Source organism: Aethalodelphis obliquidens, unplaced genomic scaffold (assembly GCF_003676395.1).
Source record: "Aethalodelphis obliquidens isolate GAN/ISIS:26980383/991018 unplaced genomic scaffold, ASM367639v1 scaffold59, whole genome shotgun sequence".
In the NCBI taxonomy this organism is placed as follows: domain Eukaryota; kingdom Metazoa; phylum Chordata; class Mammalia; order Artiodactyla; family Delphinidae; genus Aethalodelphis; species Aethalodelphis obliquidens.
Window position 1 is genome coordinate 4,313,362 of NW_020838003.1, and position 26,928 is coordinate 4,340,289.

Sequence of the window (26,928 nt, forward strand, 5' to 3'; positions counted from 1 at the left end):
AGAGGAGTTTCAGATCTGAAACGTTCAGACGTGCATCGGACACTTCCTGTGAATCGCTGAAGCTGCTGGGGGTTGACTGAGGGCTCCTCTCACTAGGCCAGTGCAATTTAATCAATAAACCGCAAGGTCTTCATAACTAATCCCCAGTGTATGGGGCGTCTTAGGAAAAGTCACAAAGTTTCATTCAAATAAAACTGAAGTTGAACTGAGAAAGTGAACAGAAGACGCTGGAAAAGGAGTAAGAAAAGTGGTTTTAGAAACTTCTGAGTGGGCAGAAAATTGCCTTTTCCTCTAGCTTGAAGCAATTTCCCCAACTACCACACTACCTAAGAAATCTGAGACAAAGGGCACCAAACTATTTCCAAACGCAACAACTTGCAAACAGCTGACCACGGCTCTCGTGCGGTGACCCCTGAAATCTACTCAAGCACACCTAGTGAAGGGAAACAACACACACCACTCAGCACAGAGTACCTATTTGACATTAGAAACCTTTTATTGAGTGAGACATGGCAAACGGTGGGATGAAAATATTACAGGGTGAAGGAAGGCTGAGGAAACCAATCTAATTTCTTTTTCCTCTATGAAAGAATGAGCAGCCCAAATGATGAACTGAGGCCACTCCAAGATTACTATTTATACGTAAGGCAATGTAAAAAGCAAGGTTTTAACCAAAAAGCCAGTATCTGGCATTAAAAAAAAAAATTACATCTTTTGGATGGATGGACTAAAAAAGCTATATTGTCTACCCAAAATCTGTACAGCAGGGACCTGTTTTCAGCAGGTAAGCCTATTTACAAGTAAGATCCTCTTACTCTTGTAACATTGTCCTGTTTTAAGAGAATATATAACTCCCATCCCCTGCAGAGTTAGTCCATAAGGCCTCTGTGACCCCATAGAAGCATGAACCTATCTCTACTAGAGAACTATTTATACAACACTGTAAATACACAGATACATACTTGCCCCTCGCCCCATCCTACAAATAGGCTATAAATACCTTGAGTGAGGAGTTGTGGCTCATTCAATTTTATATCTTCAGTGACAATTAATAGGCACTCTCTCTCTCTCTCTCTCTCCTCTCTCTCTCTATATATATTTTTTGCATGAGCACTAAATGAAAATGATTTTACAACACCATTACTGTTTACATTTCAAACATTCCCACCCCTACCCATCTCTAAAATAAGAACACCAGAAGCTACCAAGTTTACTGTGGTTTTCACAATATAGTGCTTTTGGACTTTTTAATGTAAACATTCTAAATGTACTAGTTTTCAGAGTAATAACAAGAATTTAGCATTCTCCCTGGAATGGAAAACTTGCTTGGAAGTTACTTCATTCTTTTTCTCTTTTTCAAGAGAGCATCTCGTAACGCCAGCTGGAAGATTAAAAAAAAAAAATGTAAATATGATCTACAGAAAAAGACCACAGGACCAATGTTCACAGCAAACCTATGAACGTCCTTATAAAGTCTTACAGTTCCCAAAAGAAAACAACAGAATATTAAATAAAAGATTATTAAGAATAAACCCAAATTATAAAAAGAAGATAACCAAGGTCAACGTATACATCTTAAGTGTGTGATGGATGTGATCCCATTAATTCCCAAGCAACCACCACTCTCTGAGTCCTAGAAACTTTAAAGCATTTTTTGGGGTGGAAGTTGCCTGGCTCTAATCAAGCTTTTTGAATTTTATGACTTTAAGTTACTGACTCCTTGCCTTTAGCTCAGATCTGGGTCTTGGTATGTCTTTGTAGATATGCAGAGTAACTGGGACGCTTATGGTAGAAAAAAAAAAAATCAACCAGTGCATTTTAACCTAATTCGCGTGGCTAAGAAGGTATTTCTCAGATTCAGCTATCTATGTCTTATTTTCTCATTTGTAAAGTCGGTTTAATCACAGTACCTGTTCATATTGTTCACGTGAACTATAGCACATATCCAGTGAACCAACTTCCTCTTACAAAATTCTTCAATCTTTGAGAGAAGTATTTTATACTGAAAGAGGTACTGACAGGAACAAAGCAAGGCTTCTCTATCGTGCCAAAAAAAAAGCATGCTAAAAAATAGAGGAAGTAGGGGCTGGGGGAACACCCCTAGATAACATGTAGCAAGGTCACAAAAACCTCAAAACGAAGCAAGGCCTGCCAACTGGATGGTCATTATTTCCTCACCCCAAAAATCTTATAAAGGGCAGGGGAAGGATAAACTAATGAATTTAATCAATTCAACCACGCATTTAAATTGAATTGGCAAAATTCAGACTATTTAATGGCACCTTTCCTTTCACCTAAACTTTCAACAAATTCAAATCAAAATTACTGCCACTTTATTACTTACATGACATTGTTGAAGAGCTTAGAACTAGAATGATTAAATAAACAGAGTTAGTCATACTGACTTGGTTCCCACACCTATGGAGCCCTGCCCTGGAGAGCTGGCTGTCACATTCAGGCCTGGCAGGCTCATCCTTGGCTTGCAATTTAGGAACGCTGGTTCAGAATGTGGCACTATTTTTCCCTTGACCTGACTTCCTAGAGATTCTTCCTAGTACATTTAGATATACATTCTGGTCCGTTGGCAGTAGAGGAGGATATAAAAACGTAAATTTGTTTTACTACAATGAATTATGAAATAAGCAAGCCAACAGAGCAGCACAGGACTACCCATCAAAGACTGAAAATGGATAAAACACAATTCCAAAGGTCTGTAAACATAATGGCTTTGCAGAAGGGTACACAGAGAAAGGATCATGCCAACAACAGAACTGTTAGTTTGTACTGCTTTCCTGAAACTGTTACTGAGATATTACCACATATAATTATTGCTTTTTGGAAAAAAGTACCATATAATAAACACTCAAAAATTATTATTCAGTTAATTTCGATATATTTCACAGATGCAGTGTCAAGAGAATTTTAGCACAGGAATGGACCTCAGAGCTCATCTAGTTTAAACTCCTTTATTTACAGAGGAGGAAAATCGCCTCCCTTTGGTCACACAGCTGAATCTCAACAAAGTCAGGTCTAGGATTTACAAGCCCTGACCGCTTTCCACCTCTCCATGCTCTCCAACAATGCACCCCATTAATCCTAAGACACACATAATACAAGGTTTTAGAAGGCACAACTCCACTCAAATGTAGAGAAGTCTTAGAACAACAATATCACTCTACCCAGTCAAGCTTCAAGTTGAGCTCACCTGCTTTTCTCGGAAGGAACGCTTATTTTTTGACCGGACGTTATGACTATACCGCATCATCATGAAGTTCTTCTGTTTTTTCTTCTCCTTATTCGTGGAACTGGAAAATGGATTCATTTTGGTTTTTCTCCTCACAAATTCTTTTCGGTCTGTTTTTCCAGCCTATCAGCACACACACACAAAAATACCACTGCAGGAGTTATCTCATCAACACACACGTCTCCTCTGTGCCAGCTCCGCTGGACGCCAAGGACACTAAGGTGGAGGGAACACACAGTCACTGCTCCCCAGAGACTCAGTTCAGTCCAGGGGAAGAAATGACCATGATGTGTTGTAACTGGGCAAGGGGAGCTCAGTGGAAGAAAAGGTTTCTTAGAGGCCAGAGGAGCCCAGGAGAGAGGGAGACCCTGTGAGCTGTTTTTTGCAGGATGAAGGCCTTCCTGGTGAGGAAAGGAGGGAAGGAGGGAAGAGTAGAGCATTTCAGGTAGGAACAGTATATGCAAAGTTGCGGTGGAGAAAGAACATGGGTTTTCAAACTTATCTAAACAAGTGTCAGTACAAATGGAATAGAGGGTAATGTGGAGCCCATTTGGAATGGCGTCTGAAACAAGTCAAGGTAGAGAAAATGAAGCTGGAAAGGTAGGCAGGCTGCAGTCGCAAACAGCCACAGGACTTGCCTGAGGGAGCTCTAACCGTCTCTGGCTTTTCTTTAATGACAAACATTCCCCTGCTTTTTTCATAGCTCTGGTAAATGTACTGAGCCTCCCTGAGACCGTGAACATACAACTGTGCCTTTCTGTGCTCTACAGCTTGTCTTAGACGGTGGTTACATATGTGGCTATCAAGTTGTTAAAACTCATCTAACTGAACACCTCTTATCTGTGCCTTTTATTCTATGTTAATTATACTTTTATTTAAAACATTAAAATAAAATACTGCAGCGACTTCCCTGGTGGCGCAGTGGTTAAGAATCCGCCTGCCAACGCAGGGGACACGGGTTCAATCCCTGGTCCGGGAAGATCCCACATGCTGCCGAGCAACTAAGGTGCTGCGCCACACAACTTCTGAGCCTGTGCTCTAATAGAGCCCGCGAGCTACAACTACTGAGCCCACGCACCGCAACTGCTAAAGCCCGCGCGCCTAGAGCCCGTGCTCCACAACAAGAGAAGCCACCGCAATGGGAAGCCCACGCATCTCAACGCAGAGTAGCCCCCGCTCGCCGCAACTAGAGAAAGCCTGCATGCAGCAACGAAGACCCAATGCAGCCAAAAAACCCCTGCAGTTCTGTGCCTATACAAGTTCTGAGGCATATTTCACTTTATCTGCTTTCTGTTTAGACAACTAGGCAATGACATGCCCCACTCACCATTGCAGTTGCTAGTCTTGTCTCCTTGTCAGACTTTGGCTTTTTATGAAGGCGTTCAATGTCCCGAAGAGAAAGTAACTCACCCCTGGGGTGAAGGAAAAAACGTAATATGTAACAAGGATGGAATTCCTTTTCCTAATACTTTCATAATCACGTGAGCTGACTGAAGACCTGGCGTACACACTGTCTTACCTGGGCTCCTCATCACTGTCTATTTCGATGTATTTCCTCTTTTGGGCTTTCCCAGGGGCAGCGTCGAGTTCTTTCCTCATTTGGGCCATTCGGATTTTCTGGAAGTCTTCCTGACTTAACACTCGGCTAGTGCTGACGGCCGCGGCTTTGGCTTTCCGCTCCTCCAAGGGCATGCTGTTCAGCTTCTCAGACTTGAAAGGACACAACACAGGCTTAAACGGCTATTAGCTCCAGTGAGGGCGTAGCCCCTCAACACTGAGAAAAGGACATTTTAGGACTCACGATTTCTTTCTGTTCTTCATCGGAAGAATGGTGCACGTCAACCCATTCGCCATCAGAAACTGCCTCGTCACTGAGACTCGTGTTTTCCCACTCATCTGTGTGAAAAAGAGCACCCCATTAGCACCCACTTTATGTTGAGTGTTCATGGCACACTGAGATAAATCAAGCAAAAGAAAACTTAGGTAATGAACCTCAAATAGATGCTCACCAAGAATTGAGCAGTATTACTGTTAAATAAACCACATCAATTTAATTAAGTCAAGGAACGGAGAATAACCACTGATCAATTATCCACCATGAGCCGAAACTTTACAATCTTTCTCTAACCCTCGTGACTCAACAAAAGAGGAATAGAGTCCAGAGTTAAGTAACCTGCCCCAGGCCACACTGCTAGAAATGCAGCCTACACTGAAATTAGGAAAATCATATATGACTCTAGAGCCTACATTCTTTCCACCAAACTAGCCATGTCCATCAGAACTGTACTTGTACATTTACAGGGGCCACATACAAGTTATTTAACTTGTCTAAGCACATTTATACGTTTGAGAAATTAGTTAGAAACAAGTCATTCAGAGAACCAAGGTAGAAACTTTTGGTTGTATAAGAAGCTTGTAGACACCTCAGTAAAGAGGTATCAGAGTTCCTAACGGAGCCGCCACAGTAAGCTTTCAAAATGAAGGATACCTGCAGTCTCTCAGCAGATGCCCATGTTCTGTAAGACAGCTCTGAGGCATGGGCTACACAGCCATTCACGTGAGGCCCCACCTCTATCCCTAGTCTCATCGCCTTCTGTGCATCACCTTGTATCCTACATTCTAATAGTTTCCTAAACCCTTCAGTACTTTGCTCACAGCTTGCCTGGAAAGTCTCCACTATACTACCATTGCTCACTAATCATTCCCAATACGGCTCATGGGTCACGATTTCCTTGAAGCCTTTGTTGAACCTCTGAGGTGGACCTGACCTCTCTCCAGCCCTTATACCCCACTCCAATCATAAATCCTGTTAATGATTTATTAGCTGTTTATGAAAGACCCTCAAGGACAAGAACCATATCATTCCTCTTTGCTTTGACAGTGGCTGGCTCATAGCTAATGCTTACAAAAGTTTTGTTTAAATAATGAAGGGATGAACAGGAAGAAGAAAGGACCCTAGCAACCAATGCAGTAAATGCTAACCCCGGAAATGAGAATGGAGTTCCTCAAGCATTCTTTGACCAGTTCAACAAGCATTCTCCTTCAACAGGAGGATTGCTATAGACTAATCTTCATTATTTTTTCTAGGCAACAAAAGAAACCCATTATCTTTCCCAAGTGTCAAACAGCATGCCCTTGATAAGGGGCAGCCAATCTGAAGGACATGAAAAGGCATTTCCTACACCAGAATGTAAATTCTCTCAGAGCAGGACCATGCCCATTTGACCTTCAGTGCCCGTAACAGGGCGTGGCACATAGTCATTACCAGGAAGCATCTGCTGGATGAATGTCCAAACAATATAAAGATTTCAAGATCAATACAGATATAGTAGGAGTGATTTTGTCCTGAATAATGGTGAAACAAAAATGAACCTTCATCATCTTCAGCATTTTTTTCTTCTTTTTCAACTTCCAGAACTTCTGCTCCTGGAATGTAATCTTTAGCATCTAGTTCTCCATATTCTTGCACTCTTGCTTCTATGGAGGCCTCTGTAGGCTTACCCTAAAGGAAAGGAAGTAGTTTTTAATGAGGTGCTTAAACTGCAAAACATTATTCATGAAAAGGATTCTCCAGGATTATGAATTGAGAGGGAGAATCACAAAAAATGGAAGCAATCGAATGACAAAAACAGTCCACCAACGTCTTGGGTCAAAGTAAATCCCCCAGACAGAACTTTGCCCACTGTTTTCTTGCTTTCTTCTTCTATTTTTTTTTTTTTTTTTTTTTGCGATATGCGGGCCTCTCACTGTTGTGGCCTCTCCCATTGCAGAGCACAGGGTCCGGACACGCAGACTCAGGGGCCATGGCTCATGGGCCCAGCCGCTCCGTGGCATGTGGGATCTTCCCGGACCAGGGCACGGACCCGTGTCCCCTGCATCGGCAGGCGGACTCTCAACCACTGCGCCACCAGGGAAGCCCCTTCTTGCTTTCTTCTGATCCACCTCAGGAAACTTCAATTAAGTCTTGAGATCTCTCCTTCTGTTACATACATGCATCTTTCTCTGTCCCAACTTGAAAGAGGTAGTATCTGGTTAGGGAATAGCCTGTTCAATGCTGACATCAGTTACTGACTTCAAACAGTCTAACAGGTCTATAAGAGTCATTCAACCTCAAACAGCATATACCAACTATAAAACAGTTAAGCAGAAGTATTCAATCAATTTTATTCTGAGCTTAAAGAATAAAACTACATGTATCACCAATACTCCTAATGGAAGCATCAGAAATACTCAAACTCAAATTGTAGGAACTTATCCTCACTTTCTGAGACCAAATCCTTGATCAACATATGTATGCTTCACCTACCCGGAATTTCTTTTGTAACATCTGAGGATTCAGTGTTCGGAAGAGCTGAATCAAAGTTCTAGCAGACATCATCACATCTGGAAAATAATACCTTTAATTAGAAACTTCAGAGCAAAGAGTCTATTGAGGTAAAAACGAACTACTCTGTACTCTTCGATCTACTGAGAATAACACACCACTTACTCTTATCTTTGTGTGTTTTATACTGAGCCAGGTCTTGGAGAAGTTCTTCAGTCATGGCTAGAGGACATCGAGCTGTTATCTCTTTTATAGCATTGATTCTAAAAAAGGGAAAAAAATAAATTAAAACAAACAAAACACCCCCCAGCAGTTTCATGTGGTTCAACCTAAGAATATTTTCTAAAAAGACTAAATCAAAAGGAATGTAAGTTGGGTTTTATAGGTCTTAGGTCTTTAAAACTGCAGCATGGTAGAGTGTGAGGGTGGGGAGCCTCAGAGGGCTTTCATTCCAGACAGTTTACTGCCATTTCCTCTACTAGAAGAATAAGAAACAGTGTCATCTCTGTAAAATACAGGCGTACCTCAGAGATATTGCAGGTTTGGTTTCAGACCACTGCAATAAAGTGAGTCACACATATCTTTTGGTTTCCTAGTACATACAAAAGTTATGTTTAACTATACTGTAGTCTATTAAGTGTACAATAGCATTATGTCTTAAAAAGTACGTAACTTAATTAAAAAATACTTCATTGCTAAAAATGTAACCTTCATCTGAGCCTTCAGTGAGGCATAATCTTTTTGCTGGTGGAGAGTTTGAAATATTGTGAGAATTACCAAAATGTTACACAGAGGCATGAAGTGAGCCAATGCTGCTGCAAAAATGTCACCGATAGACTTGCTCCACCCAAAGTTGCCACAAACCTTCAATTTGTAAAAAAAACGCAGTATCTGTGAAGAGCAATATAGCAAAGGGCAATAAAAGGAAGTGTGCCTGTATATGAGCAGCATCTATTCGCCAACTCTAGGGGAGACAGTACTAGGTCAAATAAGGAAAAGTTAAAGGTCTTTAGGGCTGTTATCCCAGCAATATTTTCCAAGGGAGATACAAAGCAGCTGTTCAGCATACTGCTTAGGTATCAGGACAGATGAGTCGTCCTTAAATTAGTGTCACACTCATTAAGTGCTTTTGAATTAATCAAAAGGGCCACTGAACCGCCTTGGGATTAAAAAATGATCCCATAACGAATCATTTGTTCCAGGGAAGATAGGAATTCAGGGTAGAAGACAGAAGAAAAACATTTAGATTGCCACACAAGCATTCATTTGAAAGAGGGAAAGCTAGTTAAAAAACAAAATGTTGATTAGAAGGGCAAATATCTTTTCTCTGGCTCAAAATTCTGACCAATAAATTAAAAATACCAAGCCTGCTGAGAAGACTGAAGTGTACTTTAAACTGTTTTTGCAGAGAGCACATAATAGATGAAATTTTACATCCTGGTAATGGAAAGCAAACCCAGTGCGTTACGACCATACCCACTGCCTACAGCCACATTCTACATACCCTACTGTCATGACCTCTCCAGAGTTCTTGTCGGTTACAAAATTGTTGGCCACAGTCATGAGCAATGACTGCATGATCTGAACGGGAGGGAGAGAAAGGATATGAGTGCTGGTAAAACGTCTACACCTACTCAAACGCTTGACGACGAAGGGACCATAAACTATTACAGTGGAAAAACAGCCCTCCGCCTTCGGTTTGGGAGTTGGAAGGATCAAGACTGAGGAAGACTGAAAAAAACATTCCACTCTGGGTTTCAGCCTTCTTCTTAGCTATCCCCAGATTAAATGTGGCTCGCCTTTAATAATAGTTCTCAACATGGATTAAAAATTGCTTTGACCCACGATCCTCCAACACTATTTGAATCAAAGAAAGAAATGATCAGTTTTGAATAATAATCACTATAAATTCACTGATATTCTTGCCCTCCCCAGCATAAAATTTGGCAATTAAACAAAACCAGAATTCTCAACAACTTGTCCAAAATAAACTTTACTTTCTACAGTAAAATGTTTTTACTTCTATGAGTAAACTTCTATGGATATCTCCTTAAGAGCTAGTGTGTCTTCTACTCAGTTTCAAAAAGGCAGGGAGGACGGTAATCCCTGTGGGAAAAGCCACCATGATATACTTAGTGGCAGGGCTACGTATGCACTAGATCCTGACAGAAGTGAAGTTTAAGAGTTCTCACCTCTGGGGGTACTAAGTGATGAGATGCCTGTGCAGCAAACAGAAGGATCTTCGTTACTTCTAAAAAGGTCAGAGATGGGAAAGGCCACAGTCAGTTTACTGCCCTGCCCTCAGGACCACGGCAAACATGGCCAGCACACGCTGGCCGTAATGCTACTGCTGCTTCCTCTGCCCCAACACCCAACCCCCGACATCTGCATAGGTCACTGCCTCGCTTCCTGCTGGCCCTGCTTAACTGCTGCCTTATCAAAGTGATTTCCTGACCACATAATCTAGACAGAACCCACCCCAGCACTCCCTACTGTCCTCACCTGCTTCCTTTTTCCTCAAAATACTTCCCGTCACCTGGACATATTACACACAGCACTCTGTGGATCTTCCTCTAGAATATAAGCTCTATGAAGGTGCGGATGTTACTTTGTGTTCACTGGTGTCTAATGCAGTGCTCAGACTAGAAATCACTCAATCAATGAATAAGTACAAACACATATATACACACACTCCCTTTAAAGGGGCAGTATGGATAAAGAACAAGGCCTCTGGCAAAACAAAGAAGTGAGGTGAAGCCTAATCAGCCACTGTTTGCTGAGTGATCTTCGTCTTTTTTTCTTTCTTTCTACACCTCTCAGGATTGAAGTGAGGATTAAATGAGATGACTGTATGTAAAGTACTTAGCACAGTGCTTGGCTCATGTTGAATGTTCAATAAATGTTCATTTCTTTCCTATCTTGGTTCAAGTTCAAAGGCAAAAACAACCATCTCTTCCTTCCTGCTTTCATGTTGCTTTTAATTAAGAATATAAATGAGGGCAATGAAAGCAGTAAGTTAAACCCTGGTATCTATAATGAAGTTACAATAAATAGTCAAAATTCTTTTTTAGAATCTTTCACATGAGTATTTATAGTATTACAAAAAGACTTGCTTTGAGAAACCAACACTTTGTTTTGGTGTTTTTCCCCCCCTCAAATAATTGTTTCTTAAAGTTGATAAGGAGAACAATTACCTCATGGCAGAATCTGGAAAGAAAACATACAGGTTTCTCTCCTTGTCTCTGAAGCAGAACACCCTTCACTCCTAACTCTTGTCTTTAGTATTAATTCCAGAACAAAAGACTCTGGATGGTTAACCCCAAGGCCACCAAAGGAACACGGCAAGTGGAAGCCTTACCTCTTTGGTGGGGCTGCAGAAACCTCTGCACAAAGGGGTAGAAGTTGAAGAGAAAAAGCTGTGGAAAGAAGAATGCACTGACTTTAATATATATCTAGCTGAGCTGTGGAGTTTCATTTCTCCATGATGCAATTATATCACCAAGCTCAACTAACTGGGAATCATTTTTTTACTTTCTTTTTTTCTCAACAAGCATTCATGCTACAGGATGATTCAATGTGCTGTATTAACCAAAGAAAGGAAGGCCTTGTTGCTATCCTGTTATGTCAAGGAAGAAGGAAGTGTACTCAGAACAAACCAGGGGGTGAAAAGGCAGTCAAAAAGCAACTTTCTTTCAAAAAAATTGCAGAACCAATTTTTTAGTCTTCAAAGATAATAGTAACTCAAATCTGAATAGTGCCTAGTGTAATCTGATCACCAAAAAACCCACAGTCTAGTTTTGTTATGGGATACCAGTCCAACCACACTGGAGGAATTACTCTGAGCTCCATATTTTAGACAGAAACCACTAACACTCTGGAGTCTACCTAGATAAAGGAGACAAGGATCCAGTTATTAAAGCAATTGTAATCTTTAACTTCAAGAAGAGAAACTCTGGAGATGGCCTAGTCTTTTTCAAAGTTCATCATGTGAGAATAAATTTTTTTCTATTTTAGCCACAGAGCAAAACCAGGACCAGAGAAGTAAAAGGGAAGACTTGGGTTCAATACAGAGATGAGTGTTCAACTGTAGCCAGCTGTGAAACTCCAGTATCATTTCCATCAAACCATGCTTGAATTAAGAATCACTTCTGCTTTTCCACTGAGCTCAGATTCAGTTGTGACTTGAAATTGTTGCACAAATGTAACAAGAATTGACCTGGTAATCCTGCTTTAGAACTGCAGCCCATGTAGAAAAAGCAATTTATTCACCAAAATGTTAACTTTTTCTTAAAGAAATGGAATAAGTACATTTGTTCATTTTTAACTTGGTATAGGTCTATACTGTTTGATTTTCAATGAAGGAGCCTGTTTTACTTCTTGTTTTTTTTTTTGAAGAAAGCAACACATTCAGTGATGATCAGAACAGCACTAGTTATAAGAGCAAAACTATAGACAACAACCTCAATGGTCATTTCTTCATGGGCTGAATTTCTGGGAATCCCTCCTTTTCTACAATGGCAGTTAGTCTGAGTATGTGTGAGGTTTCCATATGTATACACAATATATATACATTATACCACCAAGGAGCTCTTGCAGTCTAATTTAATATAAAGTGAATGACCAGAGAATTCAGCTTTGCAAACATGATCCTCCTGCTAGAGTGGGCTGGAAGTCAGGAAAGCTATGAAGGGGTAAACTGTGAAATGTAATAACAGTTGATAAAAATATGTGGGCTCTGTTGGCTCAGGAAAATGTATAAGTGAAACATAGATACAATAAAATAAAAAGTAGAAAAAAAGAAAATAGTCTGTCCATAAACTGAATACATGTACAATTCAACATCCAAACTAAGTGACAAGAAAACAAAGTGACAAAAGCAGCTATTTTCAGAGTGAAAGATTTTATCCCTTTGTAAACTGTATGGGCTTAAATGGTTTGGGAGGGTAAAATTAAGCCACTGCTCTACCTTACCGTCCTTTTACCAAGAAAAATTCCACTTCTAATATCCATCAAGAGAAACATAATGTAATTCAAACCTCGTGAATTCCCACCAATCTGGAGATGAGGTTCATGAGCATCATCTTCACTTCAAACCTCTCCTTAGAGCTCTCTAGCTGCTTCAGTAGTTTTTCTGCAAAATCTGGAAAGGAGAATATCAGAGAAGTATACTGTGGGCCCATGGTCTATACAACATAATCTAGCAGGTGTAGAGAAAAGCAGTAGTTTGGTCACTGGCTCTGGTATGGCTGTGCCTGAAATCACTCTGCAGAACCAGGACGGTAAACACAGCGGCATGACCGAAGGTGAAAAGACTCACACACGGGCAAATATACCTTCAGTGGTGCCCAAAGTTAAGTCTTAAGGATTTCCAAGATTTTTAGCATCAACATCTTGAGTTACTGTTGACAGATGCTCCACTTATAGCTCTCTGGGGCCCTGCTTCTCAAAGTGTGGTCGGCAGACCACCAGCAGCTGTCCACCTAATAGCTTGTTAGAAATACTGAACTGCAGGCCCCACCCCCAGACCTACTGAATCAGACAGAATCTGTACTTTAACAGGATCCCAAGGTGATCAGTATGTGCCTTAAAGTCCGAGAAACACTGACCTAGAGGAAGCGTCAGCAAACTAAAACTAAAATACAGAGAGCGTTTAAAAGCCCCACTGCCCAGCCATACCCCATATCACCTAATTGGTCTCTGGGAATAACAGGACCCAAGTACCAGTATAGTTTTATAAATTCCCCAAGTGATTCCAATGTGCACTCTAGTTTGAGAACTAGTGTTCTGAACAGGGTTTCCCAAACTTTTGGTTTCCACATACCAGTTGAAAAAAAAGGGTCTAATAAAAGATTGTCAGTTTTTCATTTGGTCAAGCACAATGTCTTATAGTACAAGTACTATGTTATTAAAGACATGAATTGCGAAGAGAGCTGTTCCTCTATATTTTTCTTGTTTTGCTGTGGATTGGGAATCACTGCTTTGGAATAGAATTCTCTAGGCTACAACCAATAGGTAACAACTAAGCATTTACTGATTGTCTATTAAGTGCCAAGGATTTTATATTCCCTGGTAACCTTGAAGGTAGGAATCTAAATAGGCAGATAAAGCCAACAAGGAACTTGGGAGGTCATAACTATAGTACCTTGGGGATCATGAATCAAGTGAATAGCTGAAAAGTTAAACACCTCCGGTTTTTTTTTCTTCTTTTGTTTCTGAAAGAAAGGGAGAGGAAAACATTTACATTCTGAATTACAGTGAAGAGGCCCTTGGGATTAAATGTGCTAATGTGCTAAAGGCTGTTATCAAGTCCATTACACTATTTATATTTATTTATTTTCCTTATTTTTTTTTTGGCTGCATCGGGTCTTAGCTGCAGTACACTGGATCTTTTGTTTAGGCATGCGGGATCTTTTCCTTACAGCATGCAGTCTTCTCGGGTTTCTCTCTAGTTGTGGCACGTGGGTTTTCTCTCTCTAGTTGTGGTGCATGGGCTCCAGAGCATGTGGGCTCTGTAGTTTGCAGCACACCGGCTCTCTCATTGAGGCATGCGAGCTCAACAGTTGTGGCATGCAGACTTAGTTGCCTCGTGGCATGTGGGATCTTAGTTCCCCAACCAGCAACTGAACCCATGTCTCCTGCATTGGAAGGTGGATTCTTTACCACTGGACCACCAGGGAAGTCTCCATCACACTAATTAAAAAGAAAAAACAAAAAATCTTTGTTCCAAAAACCTTTCTTGCAACTAGAAGAACTAAAGGTGGTTTTTAAGATTAAACCTTGGGGACTTCCCTGGTGGTGCAGTGGTTAAGAATCTGCCTGCCAATGCAGGGGACACGGGTTCGATCCCTGGTCTGGGAAGATCCCACATGCCTCAGAGCAACTAAGCCCGTGTGCCACAACTACTGAGCCCGCACACCACAACTACTGAAGCCTGTGTGCCCAGAGCCCGTGCTCCACAACAAGAGAAGCCACTGCAATGAGAAGCCTGCGCACTGCAACGAAGAGTAGCGCCCGCTCGCCGCAACTAGAGAAAGCCTGTGCACAGCAATTAAGACCCAATGCAGCCAAAAAGTTCTAGCTATCAGCACCTGTGAGACTTAAAGAGATTTGGAAATATGAACATTAAAAAACACACAAGGACCAAATCAATGACTTTCAAATAATTATTACAAAACAAAATGTACTTCATTTGCATACTCTTCTGAGAAGACATCGTGATCAAAACAAATGAATTTAATCAAATTAATTTATTCAAGCCACAGATCTTGCTAGAGCTGAAAACATTTATTCATCTAAAAAATTAGTGCTTAAAAAGTCATCACACATTTCTAAGTCCTTCAAAATGCTATTTTCTCTATTCCAAATGCTTAAAAGCTTTTCTAAAGAACACATATTCTGCATTCTAAAGATTCCTATCTCATTTCCCAGGTACAAGTCTCACCTTGAGGACTTTCATAGCCTTTTCCAACTTTTTCTTGTTTTTGGAGCTTTTCTTCCCTGTGGCATACTGCACTAGCAGGTCTCTTGCTGTTGGTCCTTCATCCTGAAGAATAAACTACTTTGTAAAACTATAAACAAGGAAAATCTGCATAGAAGCAAGGAATAACCCTTTTAATCACTTCTTTGTACTTATACTCTTTGCATGCTATTAAAAATAAACACAACTTTAAAAATTCAATAAAAAACAAATTTGCCTATCTGCAGGAACAGGCTCATACCAAGATTTTCACTGCAACACTGACTTTTGTTTTTATTTTGCTTTTAGTTTTTATTGAAGTATTAATATACAGAGAGAATGCAACTTTGTTTTTATTTGAAAAAGGAAACTGGAAACAAATATTTATCAATAGGGAAATGCTTAAACTATAGTACATCCATTTTCTGAAATATTATGTGGAGGTTAAAAGAATGAGGTAGATCTATACGTACTAGTAGAAGAATATCTAAATGCACTGGTACATCTATATATGTCATCACAAAGGAAGCAGGTTGCAAAATAATACATATATTACTTATATGTTTTAAAAACAGACCACACACATAAGACAATATGTATACACATCCACACAGAAATGCATGGGAAACGAAATGGTTATCTATGAAGAAGGAACTGGGAAGTGGAAATAAGAAAGGATCAAGATAACTTTTATCTATAGTATCTGAAATTTTGTACAGTAAGAATGTATTGTTCATACATTATTTACTAAAGTAATAACAAAAGGTGTTATCCCATATTCCAGTACTCATTACCAAAATGCTAAAATGGGAAGGGAATTTCTTTTTAATATTAATAAAAAATATTTTTTAATAAAGAAAATTTCATGACATCATAAATCCTGATTCTTCCTTTTAAAGATGCTGTACTACCCTTCTCCCTTTCTCCACTCTAAACTTCCATGATGTCAACACTCAACCTCAAAAATATATTGGCAGTAATTTTTATTCTAAGTTCATATAGTGAGATATAGGTATAGCTTTAGCACCAAGAACAAGGTTGAATGAATCTAAGTTTTATTAGTTACTTAACCAATCTTTCTGAATGTAAGTGACAAGTTCTAACTAGAATAAAATCTCAGCATGGCAGAACTCAATAAAGGATAAAGGTAGCATCAAGTTTCTTTCCAACTTTTACAATCTGTACTGAAAACAATAATAAAATCTGCTAAACTGTAAAGTTCAGAAGTATCTATGCTTAAACTAACCTCAGATTCTGAGTCACTGTCCTGTTTCTCCTCTTCATCTTTTCCAAGGAAGAATGTCAAAGCAGCAACTAATATCTAAAGACCAATTCAAAGTCAATTACTCATCCCAGCTTACAACAAAGAATAAATACTTTTGTCTATATTTTACACATGCATATGAACTAGGATCTGAAGAAAAAAAAAAAAAAGAACGGTAGGATTTGGGCTCATCTGTCTTAGCCCGGCTCTACACAGTTGTTATCCTTCAAGTAGAAAGTCAGGAACTTCTACATGCCCCCACAAGAAAAGTGATATAGCCCCTCTAACAGAAAGTCAACCAAGTCCTTAAATTTCTTTCAGCTGTGCCTGAGTCCAATAAAAGAGCAGTCAAGAATTACAGAGGAAAACAAAATAAACGCTAAGGCTATCGTTTAATACCAAGCATTTTAAAAACTCATAATTTTGCGTGACTCCTCTAAAGCGCAGATAAACCAGGGAAGCAGCCTAAGTACAAGCAGCACGTCCGCACACCACCTCTTCCTTGCATACCCATCTCCTTCACCTTCTAGCTGGAGAAGCAGGCTACTCACAGACAGTGCCTTCACACAGCCATACACGTGCTCACCTTGGTGACCTTAGAGAAACATGCTGTGGTGATCACATTGACAGTTTTGGCATCATTCCTGGGGGAAGACAGTTGAGTGTTTTAAAGTGAATTTTCATTCGACTGTATTTGACAGCACAGACAATGGCACAAAATAAATAAATATTTCTAACATGTTAAAATTCATAGTTTGTAATATTTCAAAAAGTCACGGGTTGCTAAATAGTCAACTACAGGCAAACATTTAATTCAATTTTAGCCCAGTCTTGTGTCAGAAAATTATGCAGCCATTCAGATGTATTTTTTGAAGAATTTTTAATGACATAAAACCTACTCAAGATAACTGGGGCGGAATAAAAAACCAATAAAAAACTACAATACAGCAAAATTCCAACCATACTTTAAAATTCACATTAAAGAAAAGACAGGAGGAAATAGCATAAAATATTAACTGATTATCTCTAGGGGGTGGGACTATCAATAATTAAAAAAAAAACTTTCTAGCTTCTCCAAATCTTCTGCTGCAACGAATATTACTTTTATATTTAAAAAAAAAATTAGTGAATAAGAAAAGCAAAAGACATGAGTTGGGACACTGTACCAACAAGTCAAAGTTTATGAAACATGATAATTTAAGTATATAAGGTAAATTGATTTGAAAATCTTCAGAGAGGCAGAGTAGAAAGAGCCCGAATTTCAGTCAGACAGATCGGGTTTGAATTTCAATTCTGCCTTTTACTAGCTACTAAACTTAAACTTATGAACCTATGGGTTTCATTACCTATAAGGCGGGAATAATCCCAAATAAGCTACATTACACTGTTCTGAAGGTTGAATGAGGTAAGGCATAGTGCAAGTGTTCAAGAAATGGTAGTCAATATTGTTATTAGTCATTTGGATTGCCTCCATATTTTTACTTCCAACTTAATCTATGGCAGAGATATATTAAAGAGCTCAAAATCAAGAAAAATATTTGTGTATGTGTTCTGTGGCAATTACAAATGAATAAAAGACTATTTCGAAAGAGACAGGTACATAGATATTACCAGATGTTTCTTCTGTAGAGTTCAATCATCACATCCAAAGATATCTTGGCTGCAGTTGCATTGCTATCTCTTAACATGGTATACATGAAATTCTGCAATACCTGAAGAAAAAGAGGAGAAAGAAGACTTAATAAACTGCACGATACTGTAATACAATGCTGCAAACATGGAAAACAAAAGGGTACTTACTACATTCACTTTATTGTTCTTGTGTTTTGCATTTATATTCTTGATATCAGTCACAATATGAGTATATAAAGTCTGAGGAAAAGAAACAAAAACATACACACATTAACCAACATTTCTAACCTTGCCTAATTTGGAGAGAAATATAAATGTACTGGAGGATTTAATTTTGCCCACTTTTCATTCTATCACAAAAGAGACCAGAAACAAATAAAACAAACAAAAAGAAGCAGGTAAAGCAAAGTGAAAGTTACCCTCAAAAGGTTAAATATGAAGTTACAGGACCCAACATTTCCACTCCTAGTTATATATCCAAAAGAAATGAAAATAAATTTCCAACTAATGTTCAAATATTCATAGCTGCATTATTCCTAACAGCCAGAAAGTGAAAACAACCCAAATGTCCATTAATTGATGAGTGGATAAACAAAATGTGGTATAACCAGACAATGAAATATTATTTGGCAACAAAAAGTAATGAATACTTACATATGCGACAACATGAATGAACTCTGAAAACATTAAGTGTTTTCACTTAATTTTCACTTTCACTAAGTGAAAGAAGCCAGTCACAAAACAATTACATATTATATGATTCCATTTACACGAACTATCCCAAGTAGGCAAATCTATAGAGACCAGAAGTACATTGCTGGTTGCCTAAGGCTGGGACAGATGGGAAAATGGAAAGTAACTGCTAAAGGGAATGGGGTTTCTTTTGAGGGTGCTATAAGTGTTCTAAAGCTGACTGTGGTGATGGTTGCAAAACTCTGTGACTACACTAAAAACCCCTGAATTGTACATTTAAATGGATGCATTGTATGTGAATTACATCTCAATACATTTGCTTTTTTTGTTTTGTTTTGTTTTGTTTTTACAAAGGAAAGTCGGGGCTTCCCTGGTGGCACAGTGGTTAAGAATCTGCCTGCCAATGCAGGGGACACAGGTTCGAGCACTGGTCTGGGAAAATCACACATGCCACGGAGCAACTAAGCCCGTGTGCCACAACTACTAAGCCTGCGTTCTAGAGCCCGCGAGCCACAACTACTGAGCCTGTGTGCCACAACTACTGAAGCCCGTGTGGCCTAGAGCCCATGCTCCCCAACAAGAGAAGCCACCGCAATGAGAAGCCCAAGCACCACAACAAAGAGTAGCCCCCGCTCGCCGCAACTAGAGAAAGCCCTACACGGCAATGAAGACCCAATGCAACCAAAAATAAATAAACTTTAAAAAAATAAATTAAAAAAATAAAAAGGAAAGTCCAAGCCCCTAACTGCATGCAAGACAATATTGGGATTTTTACAAATATCAATGGTACCCAAAATATGCTCCCCTGGATCACTTTTATTCACAAGTTAGTCCAAGAAGTACAATTGCTAAAATCAAATGGTTGCAGTCTCTTAATATTTTGAAAAAAAAAAAAAAAAATTTTTTTAAGTTAATGTATGTAAACTTTAGTTTCTCTTTCTTAAAATTCTTTCATAAATCTTCAACTTCTGGTCTTACTTATACAAGCAAACACGAAGTCACAGGGAAATATTAATAACAAAAAAAGTCAGTTTTGGGGGGAAGAGGTTGGGAGTGGTTACAGCCACGAGTGTCCAGTCCATGCTCTGATTTAGCTGGTCAGTACAGCATAGCGGAGAAGGGCTTGGGTTCTGGAGCCAGGTTCCCTGGGTTCATGTTCCTGCCTCACCACTCAGAAGCTGTGTGACCCTGGGAACATCACTCTCTCTCTCTGTGCCTCAGCCTTTTCATCTATAACAACAATAACCCCTATCTCATGGCACTTTGTGAGTAAACGAATACGTAAAATGCTCTGAAAATGGTAACCTAGCAAAAAGTAAACAATAAATGTTAGCTATCACCATTATATTGCATGCACACAACGGTCAATTTTTTTCCTATCAAAATTATTCTTAGCTGTATCCAATAGTATGAAGCATGAAGAGACTCCAAATGCTATACGTTTCATGTCACTGCCAGGAAGAATGAGATATGGAGCGGAGCGGGGAGTGATTTTGCTCTTTACCTTTCGAAGAAGCTTATCGTGGCAACGCAGAAGTTCAAAGAAGAGTTCTAGCAAACTTGATGGATTGATGAGATTCTTATTTCTCAGCAAGATCAAAGCTTTGCAAAATGTCTCAGGAAGGAAAAAGAAACATACTATAAGATAATGATAAAGTTAGGATGAGAAAATGGAGCAAGTATATCCCCAAAGCACTTAATGTCTTCTATTAACTAGGCATTATTCTAGGCATGGGAACAGAACAGTCAGTCTCTGCCCTCATGGAGCTTACACTGGGGGTGGAGCAGAAGAGGGGACAGGTAAGCAAGTAAGCATATCAACAGGTATACCTCATATAGGAAGGAAATAAAACAGGGTAATATCATTGATACATAGTGACTGCAGGAGGGCTCCTTTACACAGGAGGTCAAGGAAGGGTCAACATAGAAAAACGCAGTGATCAGTAAATCCAGAGATAAGAAAGGTGGGTTACAATAACATAACACACTAAATTGGGATAATCAAACTGAATTTGTGACCTTACAAGGCATTCTTTTGAAATACAGTTTGTAGTAAGAACGGCCCAATGGTAGTTGTAGCACCCTTGCTTACCACCAACTTTCACAAGTACACTCTAAAGAGGAATGCTAATTATACAGACTCAATTCCTTGCTTCCTAACAACGTCCTAATTATTTTTAAAAACCCACTAATCATCATAAAACACTATAAAGAAATATACACACATTTAGTTATTTAATAATGCCTGCAGACCAATTTGGTTGGGTACTGTTAGCACACCAAACTTAAAGAAGACCTAATCACTTGGAAAGACACTAAGTCTCCACACTCAAAATCTCAAATCTGTACGGCCCACAAGGACTTGACCTAAGTCTTGACCTAAGTAAAAGTCTTCTGTAATGGTTCAAGTTTGAAGCCTATTAGGCTGTGCTGCCAGGTCCCATGTCCCAACTGAGAGTTAATCAGAGACTCCAACCTTGGCTTGTCTGAGATGGTATTCTTTTTTTTTTTTTGGCCTGATCAAATTAAGATAATCCTAGAGAAGTATAAAAATTGAAGAATTACAGAAAGCCTGGGAAAATGCAAGAATAAGAAACAAAGTTGAATCTACAGACTTAGCATTTTTATAAGTTTTGGTAAAGGATATTAGTAGGTTTTGAGATCATAATATTTGTGTAAGTTCTACCAGCTGTAAAGGTGTTTGAAAAGCTGATATATAAAGTTTGAAAATGCCTCTGGTTGGGTTCCCTAGAAGCAGAACCCAATTTATTACAGAGGTCTGTCCAGGGTGTGCTCTCTTCTACAAGGGAAGTAAAAGAAGCAGGATAGGGCAGAGAAAAGCTGGGCAAGGATGTGTCCTTGGCTGGAGACTAGCTTTAGTCTGATTACAGAGAAGCCCTGGAGCACAAACTGCAACACAAAGTTGGACCTTGGGAAGGGTTGGGCTTTTGAACTCTGGGTTAGTCAGATACCACCTGTGGGCTGGGAGGGCCACTTCCCAGGTGCTAGGGCTCCCATTTAGCTGAAGACAATGCTCCAGAGAAAGGGCAGCTGGGGGCCATTAGCAGCCAACATTCCCCGCGGGTGGGGGAAATGGGAGCACTGGCCTGGTAAAGGGGATCCCAGACAGGACCCAATGTCAATCACTAAGGTAACAATGTTTAAATGCTCAAACTGGCCAATTAGTAGATAAATGTCTAAACTAAGCTTTATAAAAACTATAGGTTATAATTAGGGTTCTTCATGCATTTGAGATTTGAATGACCAGAAGGAATCACCTAATCAAAAAAGGGAAAAGAGCATCTTGGCAGGGTTAGCATACTGGTAGAACTGAGAGATCAGAGAGAGGAGTGCAGCAGAAAAGGAAATGAGGTCAAAAACACAGGAAGGAAGCAAATCATGTAGGGACTTACACGCTAAGTTAATAAGTTTGAGTTTTATTCTGTGTAAATGAGAAGCCACAGAAGGATTTTAAGGTATGGGTGACACACTGATTTACATTTTAGAAAGATGTTTAGATGACAGGCTGTTCTCCTTTAAACACATATTATACGCACACGGGAACACAGCACAATTTATCAATCCAACTACTGGTCCTACCATTCGGAGATCTGGATCCAAGACAGTGTGGTTGTAGGAGAGAAGATCTTTCAGCTCTTGAGGAAAGTTACTTAAATGTTCTGGATAACAGTGACCAATCTGTAACAAAGCAAAGGCTCTTCTGAAGTTTTTCTTTCTCTCCTATAATTCATATGCACATATTAAGGATGTTCTGCAAAAGGAGAATAAAAGGCTATGTTTCATAGAAGTAGATGGCTCCAAACCATCTATTTTTCTTCTACATGCTAATCTCTCTGACCCCTTTCATATTTCCTCTAGTCTTAGTAAAGTATGTGACATGATTCAGAATCTGCTTTTATGATGAATTTGAAGAAAACAAATAGTTTGAAAGCTTTTTTGCTCCGGTTGGTTCTGTGAAAAGCTCTAGTGAAATCCTCTAACTGAACATAAGGAGGAAATAAAATCTGCAAAAAGGGAAAATTAATTTTCTTTTTTAAATTAAGTTTCCGCTCCCGAATGGAATGAGGTTGGGTATAAGTGAAAAATATTCTGCAAGCTGTGTGCAACAACTGGTCTTCGTTTTACTCAAAAATTATCTTCTTACCTGTGCCATAAACATCACCAGCTCTGCCAGTTCTTTGCTGGGTTTATTTGGTTGTAATTTGAAAATCTCCACATTGGATTTGTAGTGATTATACTGCTGTAGAAACTGTAGAAAAATAAAATTTAAATTGGTCACCTTCTATTATAAGACTTTCTCAGTAGAGAATTAAAAATTACTTAGAAATCTTTGATAATGGCATTGAGAAAAAGATGTGGCAAAGGTATGTAGAAACACTATGTTTTCCTTATCAGAATTCTTCAAAATGAGTTTTGAAAAATCTGCGCACATTTTGGGTAATCTAAAGACCCTTTCCCTTATCATTAGAAATTTAGGTAGTAAAGTATAAAGAACAGTGAAACAAGAGTCAAAAATTCAGAGCTGGCTCTCTACTGCCGTTTACTATCTAAATGACCGCCTACTATATTGTCCATGTATATAGAGCACTAATATCTGCAGAAATATGTGAGTCAGAAAATGTAAATTATAATTCAAGTACACAAAGCTCTCCAGTCAAAATTCCCCTTCTTTTAAATAATAATTATGATTTTATCCTGGAGTTCTAGATAAGATGTGTTAAAAGGCAAAAGCAACAGACACACAGAAATAATAATAGCTTCCATTTATTCAGCACTTGCTATGTGCCAAACTCACCATGTACATTATTTCATTTAATTATGTTTAATCCTAACAACAACCCAACAATCTAATGCTGGAACTCACAAGGCCTCAGTTCCACACCCTACAGCTACTCTCATGCCTAGGCCACGGCCTTAAACTATGTGTATATGTGTTAGATAGAGTGATAGGGAGAAAGGAGGAGAGGGGGAAGGGGAGGGGGAGAGAGACACTCAGAAGGAGAATGAGTATTTCTTTCTTTCTTTTTTTTTTAAATTTGGCTGCTCCAGGTCTTAGTTGCTGCACGCAGGAGCTTCGTTGTGGCCTGCGGGATCTAGTTCCCTGACCAGGGATTGAACCCAGGCCCCCAGCATTGGGAGCGTGGAGTCTTAACCACTGGACCACCACGGAAGTCCCAAGAATGAGTATTTCTTTATATTACCAGCCCTAACTGGTTCAGTGAGCTCCAAATTGAGGTACAATATGTGTGAATTTGCATAAATATTTGTTAAGTGAATGAAACAGTAATCCTCTGTAGGTATTATCTCCTTCTCACAAATTAAAATACACGTAGGCTCAAGTGGTTAACCCTCTCTAGTTACACAATTGGTCAACAGTTGGGCCGGGATATGGAGTTAAGTTTTGAAACCATTGCTTTTAAATACAGCGCTGTACAGACTCTCAGCTATTACTTTGGCTAATGGTTTACAGTGCTTTACACATCTCAAAGCCTCACCTATATCACTTAACTTCTTGTATTTGTTCCTTAGTCTTTGTTTCCACTCCCTTGAATCTTTGGAAAGTCTCTCTCTACTGGTGACGTAAACCACTGAGACCGCTATTTGTTAAAATGTATTCACATAAATATTTCTATGTGAAAATCTGGGGGAGGAGGGAAATGAGAAGGACAATCAAAAGATGAATAATTGTGTTAGCCATCTGCACATACAAGTAACTGAAGCAAATACGTGTTTAATGCCGATCAGAAAAATGGGTGTCTGAAAAAAGCACTTGCCAAAATAATGTAGCAAAATCATCACTTTCATTTTGTCATTTCTCAGCTCAAACACCTTTAATGTTCACAATTTGTATGAGGTCAGTATACAAAGCCCCTCACGGTCTGGACCTAATCTAATTTTCAACTTCATCTTTTCCTGAGGTAAATTCTCACATCCAGGTCATGCCAGCTTCCGATGAGACTGAATCCTGTTTTTTAACTAGATAATACTAAGCTCTTATGTCTGTCCCTTATACTTGAGAATACTCCCTCCTTCCCAACACAGTCCATGGCACAGAGCGCGGGCTCCCGGAAACAGACGTCGGTGGAAAACAATCTAAACAAAAGTTTCATCCACTGTTACAGACTAATTCCATTTAGGGGTTTCAGAAAAGAAAAGGCTTGAGAAACCTGTCTGGAAGTAAGAGGTTGGGGGTGGACCATTTGTCTCTCGACCTCAGTGAGATCGGGAGATAACCCCTAAAGCAAACATGAGGTCTTTTAAATGGTGTTTCTGTGACAGCAGGGTCTATGGAGCAGGCAGAAAACCCAGACGGGCAGCAGATTTCAAAAGGTGGGGAACAAACCCTGTGGCATGTCTCTCCCTTAACCCCTTTTCTCCTCTCGAGGAACCCCTGAACTTAAGAGCAGAACACGAGGCGAGTCAGGATCCCTGCTCCACTCCACGCCTCCCTCCAGCCACTGTCTCAACCAGCCGCGTCCCGGCTTCTAGCCTCACCGCGCCGCATTCCTACCTCCTCCACGTAAGCCGGCGGGTCTCGCTTGATCAGATTCTGTAACTGCGGCAGGTTGCTGGGCAGCTTGTTATTGTTTCTGCTAGACATGTTAGCTGCTGACTGGCTCCGCGACGAGCAGTTTTAAGAAAACCCACACCGGGGGCAATTGCCGAGAGTCCCAGCTACGGCTGGGAGTCGTACTTCCGAGTACGACCGGAAACAGCACATGGGTAGTTCGGCCGGCGGCGCCATCTTGGCGCTTAAAGCGAGCTGGACTACGGGAGCCTCAGAGTGTCAAACTTACTCTCACGGCGAAATGCTCTATAGTGGTTTTTACGAGGTTTTTGCTTTTTTCCTCGATCAACCGCTGCTACTGTCTAGCGTTCCTGAAATAGTCTGAAATGCAAAGACTTTTTTCACACACATTAGTTTATTTCATCATCCTGACACTCTTATGAAACAGACAGTAATAGTTTTCATTAAAAAACTCACAGCCTAGGGCTTCCCTGGTGGAGCAGTGGTTGAGAGTGCGCCTGCCGATGCAGGGGACGTGGATTCATGCCCCGGTCCGGGAGGATCCCACGTGCCGCGGAGCTGCTGGGCCCGTGAGCCGTGGCCGCTGGGCCTGCGCGTCCGGAGCCTGTGTTCCGCAACGGGAGAGGCCACAACAGTGAGAGGCCTGCGTACCGCAAAAAAAACAAAAAACAAAAAACTCACAGCCTAAAGTTAGACGCTAAAAATATCCCTGGGGAGTTGATAGCACTATCCAATTTTGGAGAGGGGGAAAAAGGTCAATGAGGGGCATAAATTAGTTTTCTTGTATATTTTATTGTTTTTTTTAGTACGTGGGCCTTTCACTGTTGTGGCCTCTCCCATTGCGGAGCACAAGCTCCGGACGTGGGCTCAGCGGCCATGGCTCACAGGCCTAGCTGCTGTGCGGCTTAGTGAGATCTTGCCAGACCGGGGAATGAACCCGTGTCTTCTGCATCAGCAGGTGGACTCTCAACCACTGAGCCACCAGGGTAGCCCTTCTTGTATATTTTAAATGGCTGTTCTTGTGTTGTTTTTAATTGTTTCAACCCAATGTAACCAAGGGAAAAGGGTGTGAACTGAATAAAATGTAGTCATGTTGGTTGTTTTAAAATGCAAATGAATTTGTATTTAAAAGCCAACTATTGTTATAACCTTTGTAAGTGCTGTTCAGCCAGAGTTTTAAATTCAGATCCTGGTCATTTGAAGAGAATACATTTCCACAGTTTCATGGTGTGCAAAAATAAATATGTGGAGAATGAATTAATGAAATAGAGTGTTGTTAATATAAAGAGACGCTTGATCACTCACTCTGTTTCAAGCCCTTCGCTTGTATTTAATCCTGAGAAGAGCCCTCTGAAATAGGTACTATAATTATCCGCACTTTGCAGATGAGGAAACAGGTTCAGACAAGTTGACTGCTTAAGTTCATAGCAGGTGAGGAAGCTGGGATTTCAATTCAGGCAGTCTTGATTGTAAACACATGAGAAAGAAAAATGTAGCCTAACAGTTGTAAGCTGGTAAGCTGGTCTGGCATCTGTAGATGAACCATGGTATTCCCCTGCTTAACAGCAATTTAACACAACACCAACTTCAGTCCAGGTCATCTGTGGCCAGGTCGGAATGAGCCAAAAACAAGGCAACTCTGTAACCACATCTAGGCACAAGCAAATTCAAGCACACTGTGCAAACCACTATTAGTTTTTCTGCCACATTTGGAGAATGACTATTTTATTTATTAATCATTGAATCAGGTACTCATGAAATTATT

At 39.9% G+C, this 26,928-nt stretch overlaps 1 protein-coding gene across 2 annotated transcripts; it reads right to left on the reverse strand.

Annotated features, from left to right (window-relative positions):
- Nucleotides 1-473: 473 nt before the first annotated feature.
- On the reverse strand, nt 474-25,391 carry SDAD1 (SDA1 domain containing 1). Of its 2 annotated transcripts, none has more exons than XM_027087441.1 (22): nt 25,146-25,391; nt 22,779-22,883; nt 22,214-22,312; nt 20,118-20,228; nt 18,089-18,160; nt 17,900-18,000; nt 16,875-16,932; nt 16,271-16,345; nt 15,010-15,111; nt 13,711-13,780; nt 12,605-12,708; nt 10,927-10,984; nt 9,761-9,819; nt 9,073-9,149; nt 7,734-7,831; nt 7,551-7,627; nt 6,617-6,746; nt 5,046-5,140; nt 4,764-4,954; nt 4,572-4,656; nt 3,206-3,367; nt 474-1,381 (listed from the first exon to the last, which is right to left on the reverse strand). In XM_027087441.1, the coding sequence occupies exons 1-22, from the start codon at nt 25,233-25,235 to the stop codon at nt 1,334-1,336; spliced, it is 2,067 nt and encodes a 688-aa protein (XP_026943242.1). In that variant the 5' UTR covers nt 25,236-25,391; the 3' UTR covers nt 474-1,333. The 2 variants fall into 2 exon arrangements, with proteins under 2 accessions (XP_026943242.1, XP_026943243.1); XM_027087442.1 differs by having other exon boundaries at nt 22,214-22,385; nt 25,146-25,348.
- Between the last annotated feature and the right edge of the window lie 1,537 nt (nt 25,392-26,928).

What these genes read in the sequence shown, in the direction of transcription:
- SDAD1 (XM_027087441.1), bottom strand. Translation starts at nt 25,235, where the DNA reads ATGTCTAGCAGAAACAATAACAAGCTGCCCAGCAACCTGCCGCAGTTA. An exon ending in AGGCTATGAAAGTCCTCAAG is followed by an intron (nt 13,781 to 15,009) that starts GTGAGACTTGTA and finishes CCTTTCTTTCAG; the next exon opens with AAACAAAAGAAGAAAAAAAA. An exon ending in GTTCCTTCCGAGAAAAGCAG is followed by an intron (nt 1,382 to 3,205) that starts GTGAGCTCAACT and finishes TTAATCTTCCAG; the next exon opens with CTGGCGTTACGAGATGCTCT.